General features: G+C 51.3%; 6 protein-coding genes across 6 annotated transcripts; 4 read left to right on the forward strand and 2 right to left on the reverse strand.

The window, feature by feature from the left end:
• Positions 1-657: 657 nt before the first annotated feature.
• Positions 658-1,953, forward strand: BCR38DRAFT_332078 (Gtr1/RagA G domain-containing protein; the record flags this gene model as incomplete). Its single annotated transcript, XM_040855115.1, has 3 exons — positions 658-878; positions 934-1,035; positions 1,098-1,953. 3 exons carry the CDS (start codon positions 658-660, stop codon positions 1,951-1,953), a joined length of 1,179 nt encoding a protein of 392 aa, XP_040719865.1.
• A 2,849-nt stretch (positions 1,954-4,802) lies between these two features.
• Positions 4,803-7,487, reverse strand: BCR38DRAFT_384426 (uncharacterized protein; the record flags this gene model as incomplete). The annotated part of the gene is made up of 4 exons (XM_040857457.1): positions 4,803-6,478; positions 6,515-6,733; positions 6,818-7,200; positions 7,243-7,487. The coding sequence occupies 4 exons, from the start codon at positions 7,485-7,487 to the stop codon at positions 4,968-4,970; spliced, it is 2,358 nt and encodes a 785-aa protein (XP_040719866.1). The 3' UTR covers positions 4,803-4,967.
• Positions 7,488-9,186: 1,699 nt separating this feature from the next.
• Positions 9,187-10,395, forward strand: BCR38DRAFT_420414 (uncharacterized protein). The gene has a single exon (XM_040859382.1). It carries the CDS (start codon positions 9,459-9,461, stop codon positions 10,026-10,028), a length of 570 nt encoding a protein of 189 aa, XP_040719867.1. The 5' UTR covers positions 9,187-9,458; the 3' UTR covers positions 10,029-10,395.
• A 920-nt stretch (positions 10,396-11,315) lies between these two features.
• On the forward strand, positions 11,316-12,639 carry BCR38DRAFT_333169 (PH domain-containing protein; the record flags this gene model as incomplete). The annotated part of the gene is made up of 2 exons (XM_040855200.1): positions 11,316-11,561; positions 11,623-12,639. The coding sequence occupies 2 exons, from the start codon at positions 11,316-11,318 to the stop codon at positions 12,637-12,639; spliced, it is 1,263 nt and encodes a 420-aa protein (XP_040719868.1).
• A 1,914-nt stretch (positions 12,640-14,553) lies between these two features.
• BCR38DRAFT_333056 (glycoside hydrolase family 5 protein) lies at positions 14,554-15,845 on the forward strand (the record flags this gene model as incomplete). Its single annotated transcript, XM_040855191.1, has 2 exons — positions 14,554-15,037; positions 15,088-15,845. 2 exons carry the CDS (start codon positions 14,554-14,556, stop codon positions 15,843-15,845), a joined length of 1,242 nt encoding a protein of 413 aa, XP_040719869.1.
• A 326-nt stretch (positions 15,846-16,171) lies between these two features.
• BCR38DRAFT_471330 (uncharacterized protein) lies at positions 16,172-17,853 on the reverse strand. Its single transcript, XM_040862858.1, has 3 exons — positions 17,618-17,853; positions 17,426-17,563; positions 16,172-17,373 (listed from the first exon to the last, which is right to left on the reverse strand). The coding sequence occupies exons 1-3, from the start codon at positions 17,675-17,677 to the stop codon at positions 16,438-16,440; spliced, it is 1,134 nt and encodes a 377-aa protein (XP_040719870.1). The 5' UTR covers positions 17,678-17,853; the 3' UTR covers positions 16,172-16,437.
• Between the last annotated feature and the right edge of the window lie 2,525 nt (positions 17,854-20,378).

The following is a 20,378-nucleotide window of genomic DNA, read 5'->3' on the forward strand; positions in this document are numbered from 1 at the left end:
CGCCAAAACTTGGCCAGCCCCAAGTTACATCTGTGTAATGGTCCACCCCCATCTCTTTGCGGGCGACAAAAACTAGGCAAACGTGGCGAACAAGGCCCAAGCTTCTTGAAAAGCCCTCAATATTGAGACAGAGCAGAGCTGAGACCCGAGATGCCCGTCGTTGGTACGACGGTGAGATCAGCAACGAATCCAGCTCGCTTCTCATCGACGCTTCGAGGGGTTTCCACTTCCTGGTACAAATGACCTGGTCTTAAACGACATGTGGTCACTTCCCAACCCTCGGCTCGAATTTCTCTGGGTCTCTTTGCCTGCCCGCAGCCGTCTCTGTCATCTCTCGCGCCTTCCCAGCTTCGCCATTTGGCACTCGCCTTTTCGAGGCTCCCGCGGCCTCGGTACCTGTAGCTATAGGTTAGCTACTTGGTCGACGTGTCGCGTCGAAAGGGAGACTGCAAACGGAGCAGCAATCAGCCTGGGCTTGGGACACTGGGCATGAACTCATGAGGATACTACGTGGTCAACGCCAACAAAATTTACTTGATAAATGACGAGCACTCTTCTTCCTCGCTGCCTCGCCCGTCGCTTGACCAAGTGGGACACTGGCGATGAAGGAAATCTTCGATATCGTCTTATTTTATTGTTGTTGCTCGGTTGCCTGTCATGTCATCCCTTCGCGGCCGGGCCATCTCTCCCATCGGAGATGATACACATGAAATATTGAAGGGAGTCGTTAGTCCAGCTCAGCTAAACCTTGAACGTGTCATCCAACAGAACCAGCAAAGGCAACAGCAGCAGAACAACGCGTCGGGGTCGTCGGATCAGCAGAGCTCAGGCTCGCCGGCAAAGGGGAAGCCGAGACTGCTTCTGATGGGTCAGAGAAGGTTAGTTGGGGGCGGGGAGTCCTCAGAATAGTCGTCCAACTCATGAATGTTTTAGGAGTGGTAAATCGTCGATTTCGAGTGTCGTGTTCCACAAGTTACCGCCGAATGAAACCCTATTTCTCGAGTCAACCGCCCGAATCCAAAAGGACTCGATGGCGTAAGAACCTCCGTTTCTTTCCTCCCAGCTGTCGGGTGATTGCTCATACACAGATCAAACAGATCTTTCATGGACTTCCAGGTCTGGGACTTCCCTGGTCAAATCGACATATTTGAAAATCCTACGTTCGACGTTGATGCCATGTTTGGGGAGATCGGCGCGTTGATCTGGGTCATCGATGCGCAAGACGACTATCTTGAGGCGGTAGCACGACTGAACATGACGATTTTGAACTTACAAAGGTCCTACCCGAACATCAAGATCGAGGTGTTCATTCACAAGGTCGACGGGCTGTCGGACGACTACAAGCTGGACATACAGCGGGATATCACGATACGCATACAGGATGAGCTATCGGACTATGGTTTTGAGAACGCGCCAGTCACGTTCCACCTAACGAGCATTTACAACCACAGTATCTTCGAGGCTTTCAGCAAGGTCATACAAAAGCTCATTCCACGACTCGGCAGTCTCGAGGCAATGCTTACGAATCTTTGTCGAACCTGCCGATTCGAGAAAGCGTACCTCTTTGATGTCTTGACCAAGATTTACATCGCGACGGACAACGCTCCTGCTGATATGGCCAGCTATGAGATCTGTTCCGACTACATCGACGTAATCATCGACATCACCGAGGTCTACGGCAGCTGGCCGCGTTCCCGGACCCACCACGAGTCGCTCGAGGGCGCACCGTGGAACCAAAAACTCGAGGACCAGGTGGCAAGCAACTGGGCCGAAAGCTGCATGGTTCTCAGCGACGGAAACAGACCCATCATGTTGCGCGAGGTTGACAAGTATTTGGCTCTGGTAGCGATCATGAAGGAGGATAGTTATGACAAGATGCCCCTCGTCAACATGAATGTTGAGACAGTGGTACAGGGCTTGAAAGAATTCTTCGAAATCACGAAGCCGAAATAGGAATATGCTCTGGCGCCGGATCAAGCAGGAGGCAGTATAACCCTCATTAGTCACCCAAAGTGTTCATGTACGACTCAGTCCAGCTCCGCTGTTACAACGAGGGGAGCTATGGAACGGATAGATACTGGTAGCCATGATGCTGAGATATGGCAACTCTGCCTGTTGAGAGAAGCTCACCAGTTAACATTCGTCGCCATGAGCTCGCAACTACCAAACCGGTAGCCGCGCTGTATGCTTAAACCGCGGGCGTCACTCAATCAAGACAAAATATCCGCTGAGACCGATACTGCCCATATCAGCCATAACGTATTACACGGTGCCATTCTATCGGCCTTGATCTTTGATCTGTAACTACGCCTCCCGAAAACACCACTGTCACATTTTTAAACCACCGCATGGTACAAGCAAGAAGTACGTGAAACTATGCGAAGTCACTACACCACAACGACATCCTATATCTATACGTCGATTTCCTCCATTATGTTGACCACGAGTAACTGCACGAGCCATTGTTAGGCAAAGAGAGCAATACACTATGAGTCAATGATGCCCAAGCCTGTTGCTTCATCTAGGTACGCATGAGTGGAAGACGTAACCTTCCTCAGGCAGATCATAAGTTCTTGTAATGCCTCAAATCGTCAACAATCAACCATTCCTTAATGGTCAACTGTGTTCGAGCATTTTACAGAAAATCTCATCCCGTACAGCATATGTTGGATTGTCATAGGAACGGGCTTTTGAGCCCGACCCGACTTGTGTAATTCATCCTAAAAACATCGATTTCGTTTTGGGGCTTCGTAACCTTCGCATTTTTGTGGTCCCTAACAATGCTTAGCGATTATTATCTTCCCTGTTGGGACGGAATCCTGACTGGGCAAGGAGCAAATCATGTGTGCTACTGCGGTGAACGGTGCGGTGTCAAGCAACTCGTAGGTGAGATATCCAGCTGATCGCAGACGAGAGCGATGGAGAACATTGGCCATCTACCTGAACGTAACACCAAATTCAAAAGGGCATTATATGGTTACATCTATTTCAACTCCAGGCTGCCCACCTTGTTGACTTCGCCTACCTAGCGATAATAGGGAGATTGGTGCAGTTTAGGATTACGAGCATCCTAGCCAGTCGACCGTCAAGCACTACGTCGGCGGAATATAACTCGACAGCCGGTCCAGAATTCGAATCGTTAATCCGACCCCTTATCGGACCCCCTCTCGCCGCGATTCTTGCGAGCGTCTAGACCACGTTACGGTCTATCCACTTGAGCGTATGGTTGAGATGTATACGCTCGACGAGAACCCCAATTAGCAGATACTACGACTTGTCGCGACAAAAAATAGTCGAGCATCTTCTGCACATCAGCAGCATCCCACCCCTGAGGACGAATTTAAGTGCCACATTACCACGCTTATCGGTAGTTCAGGCAGGGGTTGTAGCACAGACTTAGGGAGGGACAGGAGGTTTAGTAGTCGTTTGGCTACAAGTTTACCTGTATAACCGCCCGACGCGGCTTAAGGGCCCGCTATATCATCTATAGCCCCTTAAGGGAGTACTTGTAGAGGTACCGAGGGTTAACACCTACGGCGTATTTAATATTATTATTTTTATTTCTTATCCATCTCAGCTAACCTCTGCCTCCTTTTCCTCCATAGTAGGAACATTGTAGTTGGGATTAGTGTCGTAGTGATACCAAAGCCGATATCCATTCCGATCGTAGCGCGCGCCCTTGGTCAAACGGCTACTATCACCGCCATTATCTTGCTCAGATCCAGATCCTCCTCCCTTCGACTTCGCGTCGCCGCCGCATCGGTGGCTTGGAATGCGACTTGCACCGAGAACACCTGGATTCTTACCGTCTAGGTGGGCGTGAGCATGTTGTATTTCCCCGTTATCGTCCTGCCGGCGCCGACGACCTGCAGAGTTGGTGTCGTAATGGCGGTCTTGACTCAGACACACAGCCCAGGGTGGAGTCCCAAGGGTTGTGGGGGTTGGATCTGGTGGCGCAGGTGAAGGCGGCAACATCGACACATGATAAGTGTGTTCAGCATTTGCAAAAACCATGCAAGTCGCTCGGAGACCTAGGACTGGTAAGGAGAGGACATACTCGGGCCAACACGTATACCGCGTCTCCGTCGCCGTCCCCAGCGCATGGGCCGACGCACGCGTGCGTGTAGCCACTGGGATATACGTCGGGCGAGTAGAAGGCCGACATGGAGTCGGTGTATAGGGCGGGAAGCATGCCGTCTATGCTCCTCTAGGTCCCAGAACGTACGAGGAAGTGCCGTTGGTGCAGATATCGTGAGCGGCCGGCGAAGCCAGGCGGCTGTTCGGCGGCGCAACGGTCGTTGTGAGCGGCCCTGACATCTTTTTTCGTCTCGTTATCTGTATGCTTCACAGGGGCGAAGAGGAGATATTGACCTGGACTCTTTCTTGCTGCTGGAGGAGGCAGTGTTTGGACACAGACTTGTCGTTATGGGCATGATGATTGTTGTTCGTACTACATTTAGGAAGTAGCATCAACGACGGGAAAAGCCAGACCGAAAGAAAGTTCATCGGGGGGAAAGATATGTCATGCTAGAAGGTACTGCATATATGTCATCACACTGGCCTAGTGCCACATCGGTGCCCTTCTCCCATTTAACAACAGCCCGCAGCTGAGACGGGAATCGCAAGACGACATCCACCTTGTAGGGAAAACACACTGATGTGATTGTGTAAAAGCAGGGCTAGGGGATCAGCCTACCAAATTTCCTATGATGGCGCACTTGCTTCCTCAGTGTGCTATTGATGCCTCTAATAACCCCCTCGAATGCCTGCACTTCTGTGAACTACGCCGGGCACTTGCTAATCACAGACAAGGTATACTATATTGCTTATGTGACAAATTCGGCGCATCTACTAATCATAATCATCCATCCTTACAGTCGTGGTGTCACATCTAAATCTACTTTTCTGTACTTTACAATCTGGTTGCCCGTTTGTGAGCTCTTCGTAGTCTATCCAAATGCATGAATTCATACTTCGTTCCTCATGGCAGGATTACCTCTTTGACTTGTGGCCTCTCCTCCATGGCCTTGGAGGCCCAAGCCAATTCCCTTTTGACGACCTCTCACCACAGCGCCGAGAGCTCGCCCTACCGCTTCAAGGTCGCCGAGTATTGTGATGTGTCCACGATCTGTGCTCACTCGCCCGCCTTTTACTACATCGAATCCCTCGGGCAACATTGCTTGCCTTGCTAACACGACCCCATCACCACTCTGGAAGAGGAGGTTGTCGTATACATCAGCGCAAGCTATAGCTTCGCGGCAAGGAACATGAGCTGCGTAGACGGTAGGAGTATCTTTCCCGTACATCACCGCCATTGGTGGGTATAAGTTTGCTTCCGTAAACCGGGGTTGGTGGGCTAGCTCTGCCCGAAACTGTTTCGTTTCCGCCAAAGTGCGCGTCAGATATTCCATGCTCTTGTTTCGTGTCGTGATGTTCTCGGGTCCTTGTTGTTGCTGGGCCCTGGTGTTGTTGTGCTTGGTCCCCATTTGTGGTGCTATAGTGTGATCATTCTGCACCTCGGCCCTTCGAGTGGCATCGGCTGCAACGTTTCTCGGCGACGGAGGACGGCGAGTCTCGGAGGCTGAACTGTTGCCTCGGGTTCGAAGGGGAAGACTGGGCAAGCTATTGCCAAGGTTCAGCAGCGATCCCAGCGAACTTTGTCGAGCAGTATAAGGGGGTAACGCCGGCTCTATACATGGTGAAAGGCAATACTTGGCCCATTCTTTAGGGTCGTAGAAATCAACCGGGAACTGTTCGCCATTATTCTTATTAATAAAGCAGAAGCCATCTTCAGGCAGGAAAACGAAAGTGGTCCTCAGGCTAAAGTTGACCTGCGCCGTGAGCACTTTCTCGTTGAGCAGTACCGCATCTCCGTTTCGTATGGGTCCCAGGATATTGATACACGTCTTTGGAGTTCCGGCGTAGATAATTCCAGCAAAGAGCTCAGGGCGCTGATTGACGGCGTGGCGTGTGATAAGGCCCCCGAGACTGTGAGCGATGACGGTTGCACCTCTGTCGCCTTGTTGACTGGCCTGGTTAGAGGGTAGTTGTTCCAAGAACGAGATCAGCTTCCGCGATAATAATCGAGGGCTAAGCCGCCAGTCCCACCCGTAATCCCAAACTCTTAACTTCCCTGATTTGGCGTTGTCGCATTCCCTGAGCCGCTTGAAAAGTCGTTTCGAAATGTCCACGGGTCCGATGTTTTGAAGCATCCCAGAAGCATAGATGTTCTCCTCCATCCGTTCTTCGTCTTCGGGGTCCAGGCCAACCTCCAGGTTGACCTTGCGAATGTTCAGTCCCACTTTCACAGGCACCCAAACTTGACGGTTGGTCTTTGTGGAGCGGAGAATGGAACCTCTGTATCCGCCCATGATGACGACGTCACCTGTCAGGGACTCGAGTGCCTGGTCGAGGTCGGACATGGTCCCATCTCTTGGGGCTGACCCAATATGTGGTAATCCAGGAGAAGACATCGAATCTGTAGCATACAATCCTGGAGACTCTGAGCCGGTACCCGATGTCTTCTTCAACGGTGCGGGTAAGAAGTCGGGCAGCTGGGGCATCTTGAATGTAGGCCTATCCCAACTATCTTTAATGGCTTTGAGTCTGCTATTGGTCTGCTCGCGAATATGGCCCCATCGGTTATCATCTCCAAAGGACGAAACTCGCGATAGTGAGTGATAGAGCATCGACTCGTCAGATGTTGATCTACGAACAGTTCGTGGCCGCGATGCTACAGCCGATGAAGATATGGACGACGAGTTAGTCCCTGTTGGCGGAATCGGCAATGCTAAATTCACAACGGTATGGTTACTACTCGACGGCGGCGTTACTTGAACCTCGGGCTTTGCCGAGTTCAAGGGCGCGGCTTGCCGTGACTCAGCGGATCCATCAAGCGCCAGAGTGGAACGTTTCGGGTCTGGGGTCTGATTCTTGTGTCCAGATGAGCCCGAGAAGAAGGTAGGCGATGTGAGGCCAGAGAAGAAATTAGGGGGCAAGTTGATTGATGGGAAAGCCTCGCGTATCCTCTTCAGAGCATCATTTCCCCCAGACGAAGAACTGCGGTCCCTAGCGTGACCAGCGATGCCTGAAAACGGCCTTGTCTCACGATCGTCCTGGATTACGAGCTGTTTGGGCCCGGCTTGCCACGGAGATGGGAACCGGTATGGGCTCGTTGGCAGTTGTCCCAGTGACAGTCCCCTTTTTTGGCGGTTGGGCGACTTGGTCAGCTTTCTGGGAGACCTTGCGCTACCTGAAGCTTGTTCTACTGAGCTAGGCACTGGGCCTGAAATAGCAGAGCCCTCGATAACGTCAAACAACCCGCCCCCCTGCAGCCTCTCCATTGCAGCCGCCTTTTCCGCCGCCGGGGTCCGAGGAGAAGTGAGCCGGGTCGCCTCCGGACTCAATGACGGCTGCATGAAGCTTTGCGCATCATCTTGGTCGATATACAGTGGATCATCCTCCTCTCCGCTTTCTGAAGATGGCATGGGATCATCACCAGGTAGGTCAAGTTTGTTGAGTCCTCGGACGTTATTGTTTGGCAAAGCCTGTTGCCTTGCTTCAGGGGCAGCAGAAGCGGAGGCCATGGTGTCCAACTATTGTGGTGGTTGCAAGACGGGAAGTTGGCACGACGGCAAGTGTAATGTCAGTAGCACAGAAGTCTGCCGGTAGCCATTGGTCAGAGGAAACATAAAAGCAAGCAGTCGGGTCGTTCTGATAGTTCCGAAGCGAGTGGACCCGAAGCGTTGGTGGTTGGGTCTATTCCGCGGATGCCGAGGCCGATTGAGAGGATGCAATGGATATCGAAAGCGACAGAACTTGATGGACTGGCCAGACAGCACCAAAAAAGACTTCGCACCGCGAGAATGCAGTTTAGGTTTACTTTGTCAGACCCGGTGGTTTAGACGTGCAAGCGGTCAGTATTTGAAGAAGCCACTTGGGCAGGTACAGCGGCTGAAGGGTCCATGCCCCATGTTCATAATCAGGTCCCGCCACGATAGGCACCCAAATACGGTGAAGTCGGCTTACTACCGTTTGCCTACCTTTAGGTAAGGGTACTGCTCCTCACTTGTGCGCAGGCACGGCTACGCTGGGTTCCTGACGGCGCTTGGTTGTAATGCGCCTGATTCGCTTCATGTTTAGATGAAAGGTTCCTTCCTTCCTTGCGGCGTATAAATAAATGTAGTGGCAGTTTGTTGACGTCATGAGGCAGCACAAGCGTCTCTGCTGGTGGAAAAGAGAGCATGTCACCTACAATGCTTTTAGCCATGTACGACTATGTCAGTTAATTTTGGACTCGAACAATCTGGTATTGTGTTGCCAATACCACAGCAAAAAACAAAAAAAACAAAAAAAACGATGAGTTTTTGGAAGGTGAGAGAAAGTCAGCACAGAGGGCATGCGGCTTGTGTGTGTGAGTGGACCACGGCAGATCACCCATTTTGAATGTCAGTACAGTCAGCAGTGCGATTATTCGCCAGGCTGCCCTACTCTGAGTCAAAAATAAACCAAAGTAAATGCTCAAATGCATTAATAACATCCACTTTTAGGTTGTGTCAATCTCTTCTGAAGCAAGGACTTTCAAACGAGAATGGAGACCGTCCACGGAGGAAGGATCGCCTGTATCGACAAGGTGGTGTCGCTATGCTTATGAGACCAGCTTCGTGGCAAAGGCAAGGTGTTTCCTTACCCTTCAGTGGGTAGGCTGGTTCATAGGCAACTCCAAATTTAGCTGACAATATAGCGTAAAACAAGTATAGGAAATGAGTAGCACATATCCTCGTCTTAGTGAATGCAAGGCACAAATACTGGGAAGTCATAAACACAGGCAACAGCAAGTAGCAACAGCAATTCTTGGGGAAGATATTCAAGGTTAACAAGCTACCAACGCAGGCCTGACCAGTCTGAATGTTGATGTATAGGAGCAACCATTGACTTTCTTGCCATATACCTTGGCTCGTTCTGTCCATGTCAACTGGTTGATATTGTACTGGGATCATTTGTCTATAGGTGGAGGGCCTCGACCGTGAGGAAGTGAATTTTGGTTCTAGTGGACCGCATCCAAACTTCGGATCGGGTTACCACACCGCACGATAGCTTCATTATGTGGGCAGCTGTGGCCTCAGGTGGGAGGTACAAGGGAGACAGGCACAGGTTGTAGTATTAGGGACCTGGTCCCCCACGCACCTTCGTAGTACCAATACAGTCCCCAGTGGCAGAATCTGACACATTCTGTGGAAATCTTGAGCAGAAGGATAAACCGATCGGCTTTAAGCACTGCTTGCATGCCGGTAGAATAGTGTCTGCCCACGGACAAATCTCATTGATGAGATACAATCACTTGAAAGACGCAGATAAACCGACTCACCTCATTCCCTCAAGAGGAGCCGTGGCTGACTCCCAGATTGGCAAGCCCAGTGACAAGCGTTCCACGGCAAAAATCCGTGACGAAATTTCCCATGATAAAATGGAAGTATGCGATGACAAACCAAAAGCAGATTCTGGTCCGGCTGTCCAATGGAACTTGCAAGTGTCTTCTTCTCAAGAACGTAAGATACAGGGAATGGACATTGGGTCGACTGAGGTGGACATCGATGACAACCGTCTATAAATTCTGGTGCTGGCTCATCAACTTAGAGGTGCAAGCAGCCCCTGAGACGATACACGCGAGCAGACTTGCCGCGGCAAGACTGGCTTATAATCCATTGCAGAGAGCCTGGGAAGTAGCCCGGTGCCCTGGCGGCAAGCTCCCTAGGACAATTCTGTCCACCAGAGCTAAACCAAAGGAAGCGAAGACGGAAAGTACGCGCATCGCCAAGCAGTCATTAGGGCGGCCTTTCAAAATGAACTATGGCATGGGACGATGGCTAGGAGAGGGCATTTCCAGCCGGAACGCAAGGCCACAGAAGAGGAATTGCCATCTCTACAAGCGTCTCTACAAGAAGCTGGGCGAGCATGACGAGCACCAGAACAAGATGAACGCTGTGGCTGATAGGTTGGAGCTGATGAAGCTGGAGGACAGCTTCTGAGTCGCGGACTTTGGACTTTGCGATAACGATGCGGGCGTCAGACAACCAAAGAGTCTGTTGGTTTGGTGTTGATTCAAGGGAAGACACATGTGCCTCCCAAGGCTGCAAACCTTGTCTCGTCTGGCTTGACTGGAATGCGCGACTGGGTGCAAGGTTAGCAACGTTGTCAACAAGAACTTGGGGATAGTATGTAGCAGCTCCTGGAGCATGGCAAGATAATTATTGTTCACGAATGCCCCTGGCTACATTGACGGATCCCAAGAACGTGGAGTAATCTAAAGCCTTCCTAGAAGTCACAGAGAGACGGCACGGAGTAGTCGCAATACATCGCAAAGTAAGAACAGGCCAACTTGACGAGAGCCCTCGGCGCTTCGACGATCAAAGTTGTTCAAGTGAAACAGCCGGATTGCGCGGAAACCCAGGAAATATGAAACTAGCCGGGGTCCGGGCGATCGTCGGCCAACACCTAGTCGCCTGCCCGCGCTGTCTTCCCACTTCGACCTCGTCACCTCGTGGGATTGGCCCAATTGTCGCATGAGCAACAGCATTTTAACCATCGGATGGCGTTCCTCCCTTGACTCCACTGGCATTGCTTACTCTCGCATAGAAGCTCCTGCGTATTTCTGAAGACCGGCAAGGCAGCTCCCTTCTCCATCTCCAACGCTTCCACTTTTTTCCCTCATCCCATTGCAATCGGCAATCGACGACCTTGCATACTTTAGGAGGGGCTCGGCCTACTCCTGAGTACTGTAGACGCCGGCGTTGTGGATTCTCGACTTGGGGGGGGGCTTGTCGTTATACCGTGCACAGGTGGCTGCTAGGCCATCTCCTTCGAGTCATTTCACGATAATACCAGCGTCGTGCGTCGTTGTGCTTTGAGCTACTCTGTTCGTTTCCTATTTTGGTCTGCCTCAGCTCAGCAAAACTTGGCCTGGCAATTTATTCTATACGCGACGATCGATTTGCTTGATAGTGTCGCACTCGGACCACACTTCAACAAGCCAAACTTCTCACTAAATCATCACAAGCTAGCCTTGCAGGACGTGATCCGTGGCGTTCAAGCTGGATGATTCGCATTGGTATCGAGGTCTTGGACGACAGTTCTGCGAATTGCTTCATTCCCTTAGTCGGCTGCCAAGACAAACTATTGCTCTCATCTTGACGACGGGCTTCAACGAGCTCAACTGCCTAACCCTCAATTCACGCACCGATTCACGCCGGCAACTACGCTCACATATACACCGCTCTCACCTCGCCGCCTACTGAACCACGCGATCCCCGACCATCATGGCGGACACGGCCACCCAGTCCCCGCCAGTCGCTGAATCGACGACGAATACAAAGCTCGCCGGGCGCGGCGCAAAGATCATTATTTCCCCATCCTCTGTCGCCATGTCTCCCAACCCAACTGCGAGTCGTTTACGTAGCCAGCTGGGCCTTGCTTCGTCCAGCCCTGTCAACCAAAACGGCAGCTTCGAATTTGATCGAGTCATCAAGACCGGCTATGTTCAGAAGCGCACACAGAAGACCAAGGTAGGGGGGGGGGGGGGGTCGTCCAGATTGTCCAGGGGGGCCAGCTGCTGACTGTCCATAGACCTGGAAAACGGTGTACCTGGTGCTGCGCCCAAATGCACTCTCCATCTACAAGTCAGACAAGGAAAGCAAGCTGCGACATAAGATCTATCTGTCCGAATTGTCCGCCGTGGCTCTCCTGAAAGATCCGAAACAGAGGCGCCACAACTTGTTCGGCCTTTTCTCTCCCGCGAAGAATTTCCACTTTCAGGCACCGAGCGCCAGCGACGCCCAGGAATGGCTGGATTTGATCAGGCAAGATGCGAGAATAGAGGAAGAGGAGGAGGAAATGTTCTTGGCCAGCCCCGTCGCCCGACGGCAGTCATATGCGCCTCTGAAGGTCCTCGCTAATACGTCTGGCGTCTTGGACAATACGCTTCTAGACAACCAACGCATCTCGAGCTCGCCGGAGCCCATCGACGCGAATGCATCAAGCGTCGCGCCGTCCTCGGTGAGGAGACCATCACACAACCTGGATTATTCGGGTATTTCGGGAAATGAGCTTGGGTCGCATTCCGATTTCTCAGACAATGAGGTCCAACGCGTGGGTGCCTCTATGGAAAACCTCGCCGTTCGATCTCCAGGTACATCTGCCTCTCAGCCTGGAACCGACCCCAACTCTCGCCCAGCAATTGGTGAGAGGAATACCAGCCAGCTCAGCGGCCTCAACATCGAACAAGACCCCGACCGTGTCGTGTGGCAAGGCTGGCTCATGTTCCTGAAAAGTAAGCGCGGCGTTCGACAGTGGAAGCATTCTTGGGCCGTCCTTCGTCCGCGGAACCTGATCCTCTACAAGGACGAATCCGAATATTCAGCGTCTTTCATCATGGCGCTTGCTGCCATTGTGAATGTGGTGGACATCGATCCGGTCAGTAAGACAAAGCTTCACTGCATGCAGATCATCACCGACGAAAGGAGCTATCGGTTCTGCGCCCACGACGAAGAAAACCTGTTGCAGTGTTTGGGTGCCTTCAAGAGCCTGCTTTCGAAACGGAAGGATCTCGAGGCTCGCCAGAAAGCTGCCGTTGCACCACGCTGACCCAACTTTGCTATGATTAACCGCGGGAACGAAAATCTTGATACCCTGGCGTTTGCGATGGAACTGGAACATGAATGATCGCCGTGCGAGATGTAACACGTCCATTGGCTTTGGCGATGGTCGTCTTGGGGCCAGCTGATGAAGGTGGGGGGGCCAAGGGGGCCAAGGGAGGAGACGAGTACAGAGCTCATGTCTTATGACTATTACGATTCGAAAGCATTATGCACACATACTGGCTTTGCGGTATGATAATGACAACAAACAACTATTAAGTTGGACATTTTTCGGCATATGTGACAGCACATAATACTGCGCAATCTAGGTGTTGAACTCCTGCCTACCTACCTACCACCTCAGAACCCCCCATATCCTCACCTGGTCGCAATGCAAGTTACTGCACAACCGCTACTTCTATCTTGTTCTTCCACGAAAAGCCATCAGATGCGCTTCACAAGCTCGCCAAGTCATAACTCCTTTTCTTCACGGTTCGTCCCAATACACGGGCACCCCGATGCGATGACATTTCTCTCAACCGATTCGCTCATGAGCAATATTGAGGTCTTCTCTCATAATAACCACTGAACAAGGCTAACAGGTGATGGGAGATAGGAGTCCTAAAATTGTCTGAACTTTACTTATTCAGTCGGTAGACTGACTAGTCGCCACTCCGAACAACTCAAATATCGAGACTTTACTAGTTAGCTTGAAAAATTTACCATGGTGTCCAAATGCTTGGTACGCGTGGTCGTTGGATGGGCAAGTTCGAAAGCAAATGACCATGGCGCAAGACCGCCAAACACCACGAAGAAGATCATATCTTCACCTCAGCCAGTAAAACAAGTGCCCCATGCCGTACCTTACATTCGGGGGCAATATAGCCAGGATGCAAGTCATCTGCCGGCCTATGAACAGCATTGTTCGAGGGCTGCCAAGCGCCCCGACAATGGACCATGCGGCCAGCCCCTGTGGCGTGGCGTCTGCAACCAACGGGGAACGCTCGTCTAAAATAATGAATTGTCTGGCACATCTATCAGGCCATCCACATTCCAAGACTTTCTCGTGTCGACCCCGTCTCGTTATTCGGCCGATCTTGACCGGGATCATCCAATCACACGCATCAGTCATGCGTTCTCGAGTTCAACCACAGACAGGGAGGGGTCTGCGACCACATCGGAAGCTATAATATCTTGACCCTACATCTCGAGCTAATTTGCCAGGAGACGGACGGCAAGCAGGAACCTAGTCTTGCTGCCAGTCGATCAGAACAACTTTATCGCCGCTGATCTGCGAATCGGAGATGAATTCAGGGATGTGAACGGCCTTAATGGTTTGTTAGCTAATAAGTGCTCACTGAAGTAAACCACTTTCCATTTGCGGATGTTGCATGCTCGTTTCCTCCAAGAACAGCCCGTTACCATAGGACGACGACCTCTTGGGTCATGTCGGGAATAGGGCACCTGGCCAACGCATCACGATGTCAATAATATATGCAGCCTTCGTTCCCCCTCATGCAACCTGCAGCTCGTTTGTTATTGTCTTCATCCGATCTCCTGCTCCGCCCCCTGACCCTCTCGCCACGCTCCAGATCAACACGACCTTGCTCGGAGGGAGCTTGTCGTCAGCTGAATTACTGGGTTAGACTCAGCAGCGGTGAGTAGTAATAAACCCCTGCTGATGGCTAGTCTTTGAAATTGCTCATGATATTGTCTCCCGCTGATTACTTTGTGCCGCCCTTTTCTATACATACCACGTTTGCCAGTTCTCGAGTCCCCATCTTGATGGCACGAGGTCGAAGACCGTTCGCTTCTTGTTTAATAAGTCGACACTGTCTCTAGCTTCTCGTTGCGCACCATCGCAAAACCTTAGCTTCCTGGATTTTCCCCCCTAGCTCGCTCGCCTCTTACGACAAAACAAATGCGCTTCTCGTCACTTGCGGTTGCTGTGCTGGGGTTTGTGATTCCCGCGCAGGGCCAGGAACTACCGTTGAAGAGTGACAGCCGCTGGATTCTGGACAACTCAGGCCAGCGCGTGAAGCTGCGATGTATCAACTGGGCGGGACATGGGGAGACCAACATCCCTGAGGGCTTGCACAAGCAGTCCATCAACTACATTGCCGACTTCATCAAGGACCAGGGCTTCAACTGCGTCAGACTGACGTACTCGATCGACCATGCTTTGAACCCGGAAACTACAGTCAGGGGCTCATTCACTGCGGCGGCGGGTGCGTCAGGTCTGCCAGTCGAGACGTTGGATGGCCTCTATCAGCAAGTCACGGATAAGAACTCGTTCATTGGCAATGCGACGACGCAGGACGTCTTCGGAGCTGTGATCAAGGCGCTGTGGGATAGGCAGGTCATGACGATCCTGGATAACCATGTCAGCAAGGCGAGCTGGTGCTGTAAGTTGTCTCCATCTATCATCGTGACTTGTTGACTCAATCCACATCAGGCAACTTAACCGACGGCAACGGATGGTGGGACGAAGCCTTCGGTTACAATGACGCCAACAGCCGTTTCTTCAAGACAAACGAATGGCTCGATGGCCTCTCCGCCATGGCAACCTGGTCCAAAACCCAACCAGGAGTTGTGGGCATGTCGCTGCGCAACGAAATGCGGCCCTTCCTACTACAGGACCTCAACGGCCACGCCGACTGGTACAACTTCGTCAACCAGGGCGGTAAGCGCGTGCACGCGGCCAATCCGGAAGTGCTCGTCGTCGTAGGCGGCTCCCAGTCCGCCACCGACCTGTCCTTCATCAAGACCAAGAACGTTGACTACTCCGCGTGGGCCGGAAAGCACGTCTGGGAGATGCATGCTTACTCTTTTACGGTGACGTTTCCGGACCCGTTTGACAGCTGCGATATGGTGCAGGGTGAGTATGGTCTGCTTGATGGGTTTGTGCTCGAGCAGGGCAAGGGATACACGGGGCCGCTGATTGTTTCGGAGTTTGGGGTCGGCATGTCAGGTGGGCCCAACGATGGGCTGAGTGATGGTGATAAGAGTTATTTCGACTGCATTAAAGAGTGGATGAAGGGGAATGATGCCGACTGGGCGTTGTGGGCGCTACAGGGAACTTATTATATTCGAGAGGGCAAAGCCGAGTATGAGGAGACGTGGGGGCTGATGGACAAGGAGTGGAAGACGGTGAGGAATGATAAGTTCCCTGGTATGATGGCGGAGCTGTTTGAGGTTACGCAGGGTCCGTAGGGGGCATTTACGGAAAGGGGTGGGCGGTGCAAGGCGATTGGGTATTTATGATGAACGATGTGGAATAGTTAATTAGGGCTCGTGGCAAGGTTAGATCTATGTAGCTTCCCCAAGATACCCAAGACAATTTGCTATAACCTCTACTAGCAAGCCGCATGAAAATGGGCGGGAGTGAGCTTTCTTCTTCTAAATGTAATACTAAGCACTAACCTACAAATCACTTAGCGCTGGATAGTCGAGGTCCAGATGGATATGCGGGAGCTAGGCAAGTTTTTGTAGCAGATATTTTCCGTATAGGCACTATATAGTAATTATGACAGGGATGTATCCAGACAAAGTGTTGTGCGCCAGAAGTACTTCCAATCCTATTCTACTTCTTTGGTGTTTTGGTGCTGCAAATGTGGGCAGCATCTCCTATCAAATACATGCGACGACCAGCACAACCAGAAGAAGTGAGAAGAAAAAAAGTTCCTATAAGTACCTCAACAACCACTTAGATCGTGATAACCGCTGTCAAATCTCCTAAGCCTTTGTATATCCCCATATCTACCAATTCATTCAGAGACGCCAACCAACCAACCAAGTCAACCCATCAATGCATATCAAAGAATGCATCATCAAACTGCCCCATGTCCGCATTATCAGCATCAATGAACATGCTGTCAAAATTTGTATCGCTTGCGCCGCCCATGTCTCCGAGACTCAAATCCAAGTCCATGTTGTCTCCGCCCCCGCCAGCATTGCCTAGATCGAACAAGTCTTCGACGTTTGTCTCCGCGGTGTTGCTGGCTTGCGTGGTGGTCGCTGGATTTTGGGGTTGTGGTTGAGTAGCGCCGTTGCTAGGGCCGTTGCCGTTTCCATTCGAGTTTGAGAAGTCATCCAGCGAAAGCATCTCACCACTTCCGGCGTTGTTGTCCTGATTAGTGAAGGAGCTCAGGTCAAAGTCCTGCATCGGTGCTGGTGGAGCGTTTTGCGATGGTCCATCTGATGGCGGTGCCAGAGAGAACTGCATGTTGGTGAAGCTCAGTTCGCCGCCCATGTCGGCAGTGGCTGCACCGGCTGGTGTCCCGCTGTCCGGCATGTTAATCATGGCGTCGAAAGCACTATCCTGACCTGGTTGGGTTGCTAGCATAGGCTGCTGTGGAGCCTGCACTCGTTGACTCGGGGTTGGAACGAGAGGAACCTGCGGGGGAGGAACCGGGGTGACTTTGCTCGGTGGCGTCGGCTTTGGTGATGGCTTGAAGGGCGGAGTTGAGCGAGCAACGGTTTTCAGAGAACCAGAAGGGACTCGTGGTGAAGGCGTCGGCTGTTTGTTGTCACCCACCGTCAAATCTACCACGTCGGCAGACATGCCCATGCCCATGTCCGGGAACGGCGCAACCCTCTTCTTTTCCTCCCGAGGTTCGAAATTGGCGTTTGAGTTCACCGTGTGAGCAGGCGGCACCGGAGTCGGAGCCGGGACTGGGGCCGGCATCCGTGCAGCTTGCAATTTCTCCAGGTCCCGAAGCAGGACTGCTTTTGCTCTTGTCTAAGATCCATCAACATAAGAGGTCAAATATCGTGGCCGAAGAGAGACACACTATTTCGCTTTCGAGATCGTCGAGGGCATAATGGAACCCAGTCATGCTGGCTTGCATCTTACTGCCCAGCATGTTTCCCCCAGAGACACTCGACCCATGCTTATTGGCTCCCCGGATAGCCTTACCAGTTTGTACAAGCTACGAGAGAGTCAATCTAGGTTCTGCATAAGGTGGCTCTTCTTGGAGACGTACGACTTCATTAAACATTTTCTGGAGGACGTCCAAGGGGTCCTCCTGCTGGGCTGCAGCCATTTCGCAATATCGTTTATTTGGATGAGCATGCAGAAGAAACGAGGTTAGTATATGGAGCTAAAGGGCGGAGAAGCTGGTATAGATGCAGTGGGTAATTAAGTGAATAGGAGAAACGTTGCAAACTTGCAGGTGAAGGTACAGTTGAGCAGACAAAGGAAGCAATGTTTTGACGTTTTGGAGTTTAGGAGTAAAGTTAGAGTTGAAGTAGTGCCACAGTGGCGTGCGCCTATAAAGATCCACCTGAGTAAGCACCCCCACATTTCGTCCAAACTCCTGGATTTTTTAATTCATTCCACGATGTCATGGTATGCGCGGGCTCACTTCAGACGAACCCGATTCTGCCTGTTGATCTATACCGTTCATCTGTAGCACAATGTCAGTTGTTATAACCCTATCATGCACTCCTTGACATGGATACGTTGGGCATGTCTTGTTGCTTGCCAGTTGATCCCTGGCTGGTGAGATAAATAAGAGTACCGAGCTGGAAACCAAATGTCTCCTGGATACCTCTCTGCATCTCAGGTGTTTTCTCCATCTTTGCACTTGAATTTACCCAATGCAAGGGGATAGGCAGACAGCAACGACGCGATTTTTAAGCGCCTCTCTGATCCCCGGTGGAGATGAGAGGCTACGCTTTCCCCTACGACGATCTTTGCCTGCGAGTACTCCGTGCTCATAGATACTAGCACCCTCAACACCTTCAGATACCCACATACTTTGTAACTTGCTAACCGCATTGACCACCTTTTTGCATGCACCCCCATTTTGCAGGGAATTTCTACGCCTCAACAACACGACGTCTCTCAATTTACCTCGCAATTGCTCCCTATCTACGTACAAAATGGCTAATCCAGTGGAGAATAGTCTGGACGATTTTGAGCAGCGAATCGAACGCGCTAAAGAGCTTGTCCGTCAGGGCTCTTCCCAGGCCGTAGCAGCTCATCGGTACGGTATCAAGGGGACTACACTGTCCTAGCGTATTCGTCACAGTAATTCGCATCGCGACGCGGCCTCCAGGCAACAAAAGTTGACTCCAGAGCAAGAGGAGGTTATCGTGAACTGGATCCTACACGAAGAAGTGTGTGGACGGGCTCCTAGTAAGTGTTATGCGGCCGACTTTGCTGCTGAAATCCTTCTTGCTTAAGGGGATAATAATATACTTGGCTAACACTGGGTGGATCACTTCGTTAGCCGCCATCCACAGATACGTACCAAAATTGGGCGCGTCGTAGATGCTAGCCGAGTTGGAGCGTCCGATTCGAACAAGATTCGAGACTTCTACACCCTCCTCGAACGCTTACGTACGAAGTATCGTATCAAACCCGACAACGAGTATAATATGGATGAGACAGGTGTCCAAGAGGGGGAATCTGGGCATGGTACGGTTATTGGGACGTCTAATTCACGCCGGGTACGCGTATCAAAGTCGGACGCTTCGTCGTGGTGCTCCTGGTTAGAGTACATTTCGCATACCCAACGGGGTACACCTGTCTGCGTATTTTCCGGCAAGAGAGTCCAAGCACAGTGGTTCCCAGACCAAAATATCCCTGAGTGGGAATACACCGCAACGAGTAAGGGCTGGAGTAATAAAGTTATCGCAAATAGGTGGTTAGATCAGGTTTTTCTCCCCGAGACGAAGCCTAGGGGTACCGAATGGCGACTCCTTATCCTCGACAGCCACCAGACACATATTCATGCCGAATTTATGTGGAAAGCCTACTCGAATAGAGTCGCCGTGCTGTATTTACCCTCACACTACAGTGACGATCTCCAGCCGTGCGATGTTGGGCCGTTCTCACCTTTGAAGACCTACTACCGCCAAGAGCTCAGGGCTTACGCTTCCTACAAGGCTACAGCCCCAATTTACAAGCAACGTATGCTAGAAGCAATATCTACGTGCCTCGGAGAGAGCCTTTACTACGGAAAATATTAAATCTGGCTGGCGGAAGACTGGTATATGGCCCCTAGGCTCCGAAGGACTAGTCGACGTATCTTGTGATCCTCCGGAGCCTCATACACCAGATCCTCCGCCTCATATATCACCATCTTTAGTTGCTTTTACTCCTCAGAAAGTGCAGCAACTATCTAGCCAACTACAGTCGATAGAGAAAGCCGAGGGCGGGGTATCTCGTAAGATTCGTACCCTAGTAGGCAAGGCGGGCAAGGCCCTTACACTCCAGGCCGCCGAGAATGCCAAATTACGTATCGAAAACGAGCAACTATATAAAGGACTCGATAAATACGCTCCAGATATACGCCAGCCCGTCGAGCCAGACCCGAATAAAGTATTCGTTAACTTATCAGCGATCCGAACAGCCCAGGACAAGCGAAATAAGCGAATACGGCCTATTTTACCCGATAAGCAGTTAGAAATTGATACTTTTCTCGAAGGAAGGGTCCCTCCTAAAAAGAGGGCTCGAAAGAATATATCTAAGTCTTCGGACACTTAAATTAAGTATGTTCTGTATATAAATAATATGGACGAAGTATTTAGGTTGATTCAGTTAGACCCTGCAAAATGGGGGTGCATGCAAAAAGGTGGTCAATGCGGTTAGAGAAATGGCTCTTCTGATATCTAGACATTGTCACTCGGAAGCCCGAATCTTCAAGCTGAAACCTGGCTCTCATATCGACCTGAAGACGATGCTGGGTTCAATGCCCGATGTGGTAAGTTGCATAAACGTAAGTCATCCCGTTGCTT

This window comes from Pseudomassariella vexata (assembly GCF_002105095.1).
Source record: "Pseudomassariella vexata strain CBS 129021 chromosome Unknown BCR38scaffold_2, whole genome shotgun sequence".
Taxonomy (NCBI): domain Eukaryota; kingdom Fungi; phylum Ascomycota; class Sordariomycetes; order Amphisphaeriales; family Pseudomassariaceae; genus Pseudomassariella; species Pseudomassariella vexata.

Coding starts and splice junctions, on each gene's coding strand:
- BCR38DRAFT_420414 (XM_040859382.1), top strand. CDS start 9,459: ATGATAAAATGGAAGTATGCGATGACAAACCAAAAGCAGATTCTGGTC.
- BCR38DRAFT_471330 (XM_040862858.1), bottom strand. CDS start 17,677: ATGGCTGCAGCCCAGCAGGAGGACCCCTTGGACGTCCTCCAGAAAATG. Junction 17,564..17,617: donor AGAAAATGTTTAATGAAGTC/GTACGTCTCCAA, acceptor ACTCTCTCGTAG/CTTGTACAAACTGGTAAGGC. Junction 17,374..17,425: donor ACGATCTCGAAAGCGAAATA/GTGTGTCTCTCT, acceptor GATGGATCTTAG/ACAAGAGCAAAAGCAGTCCT.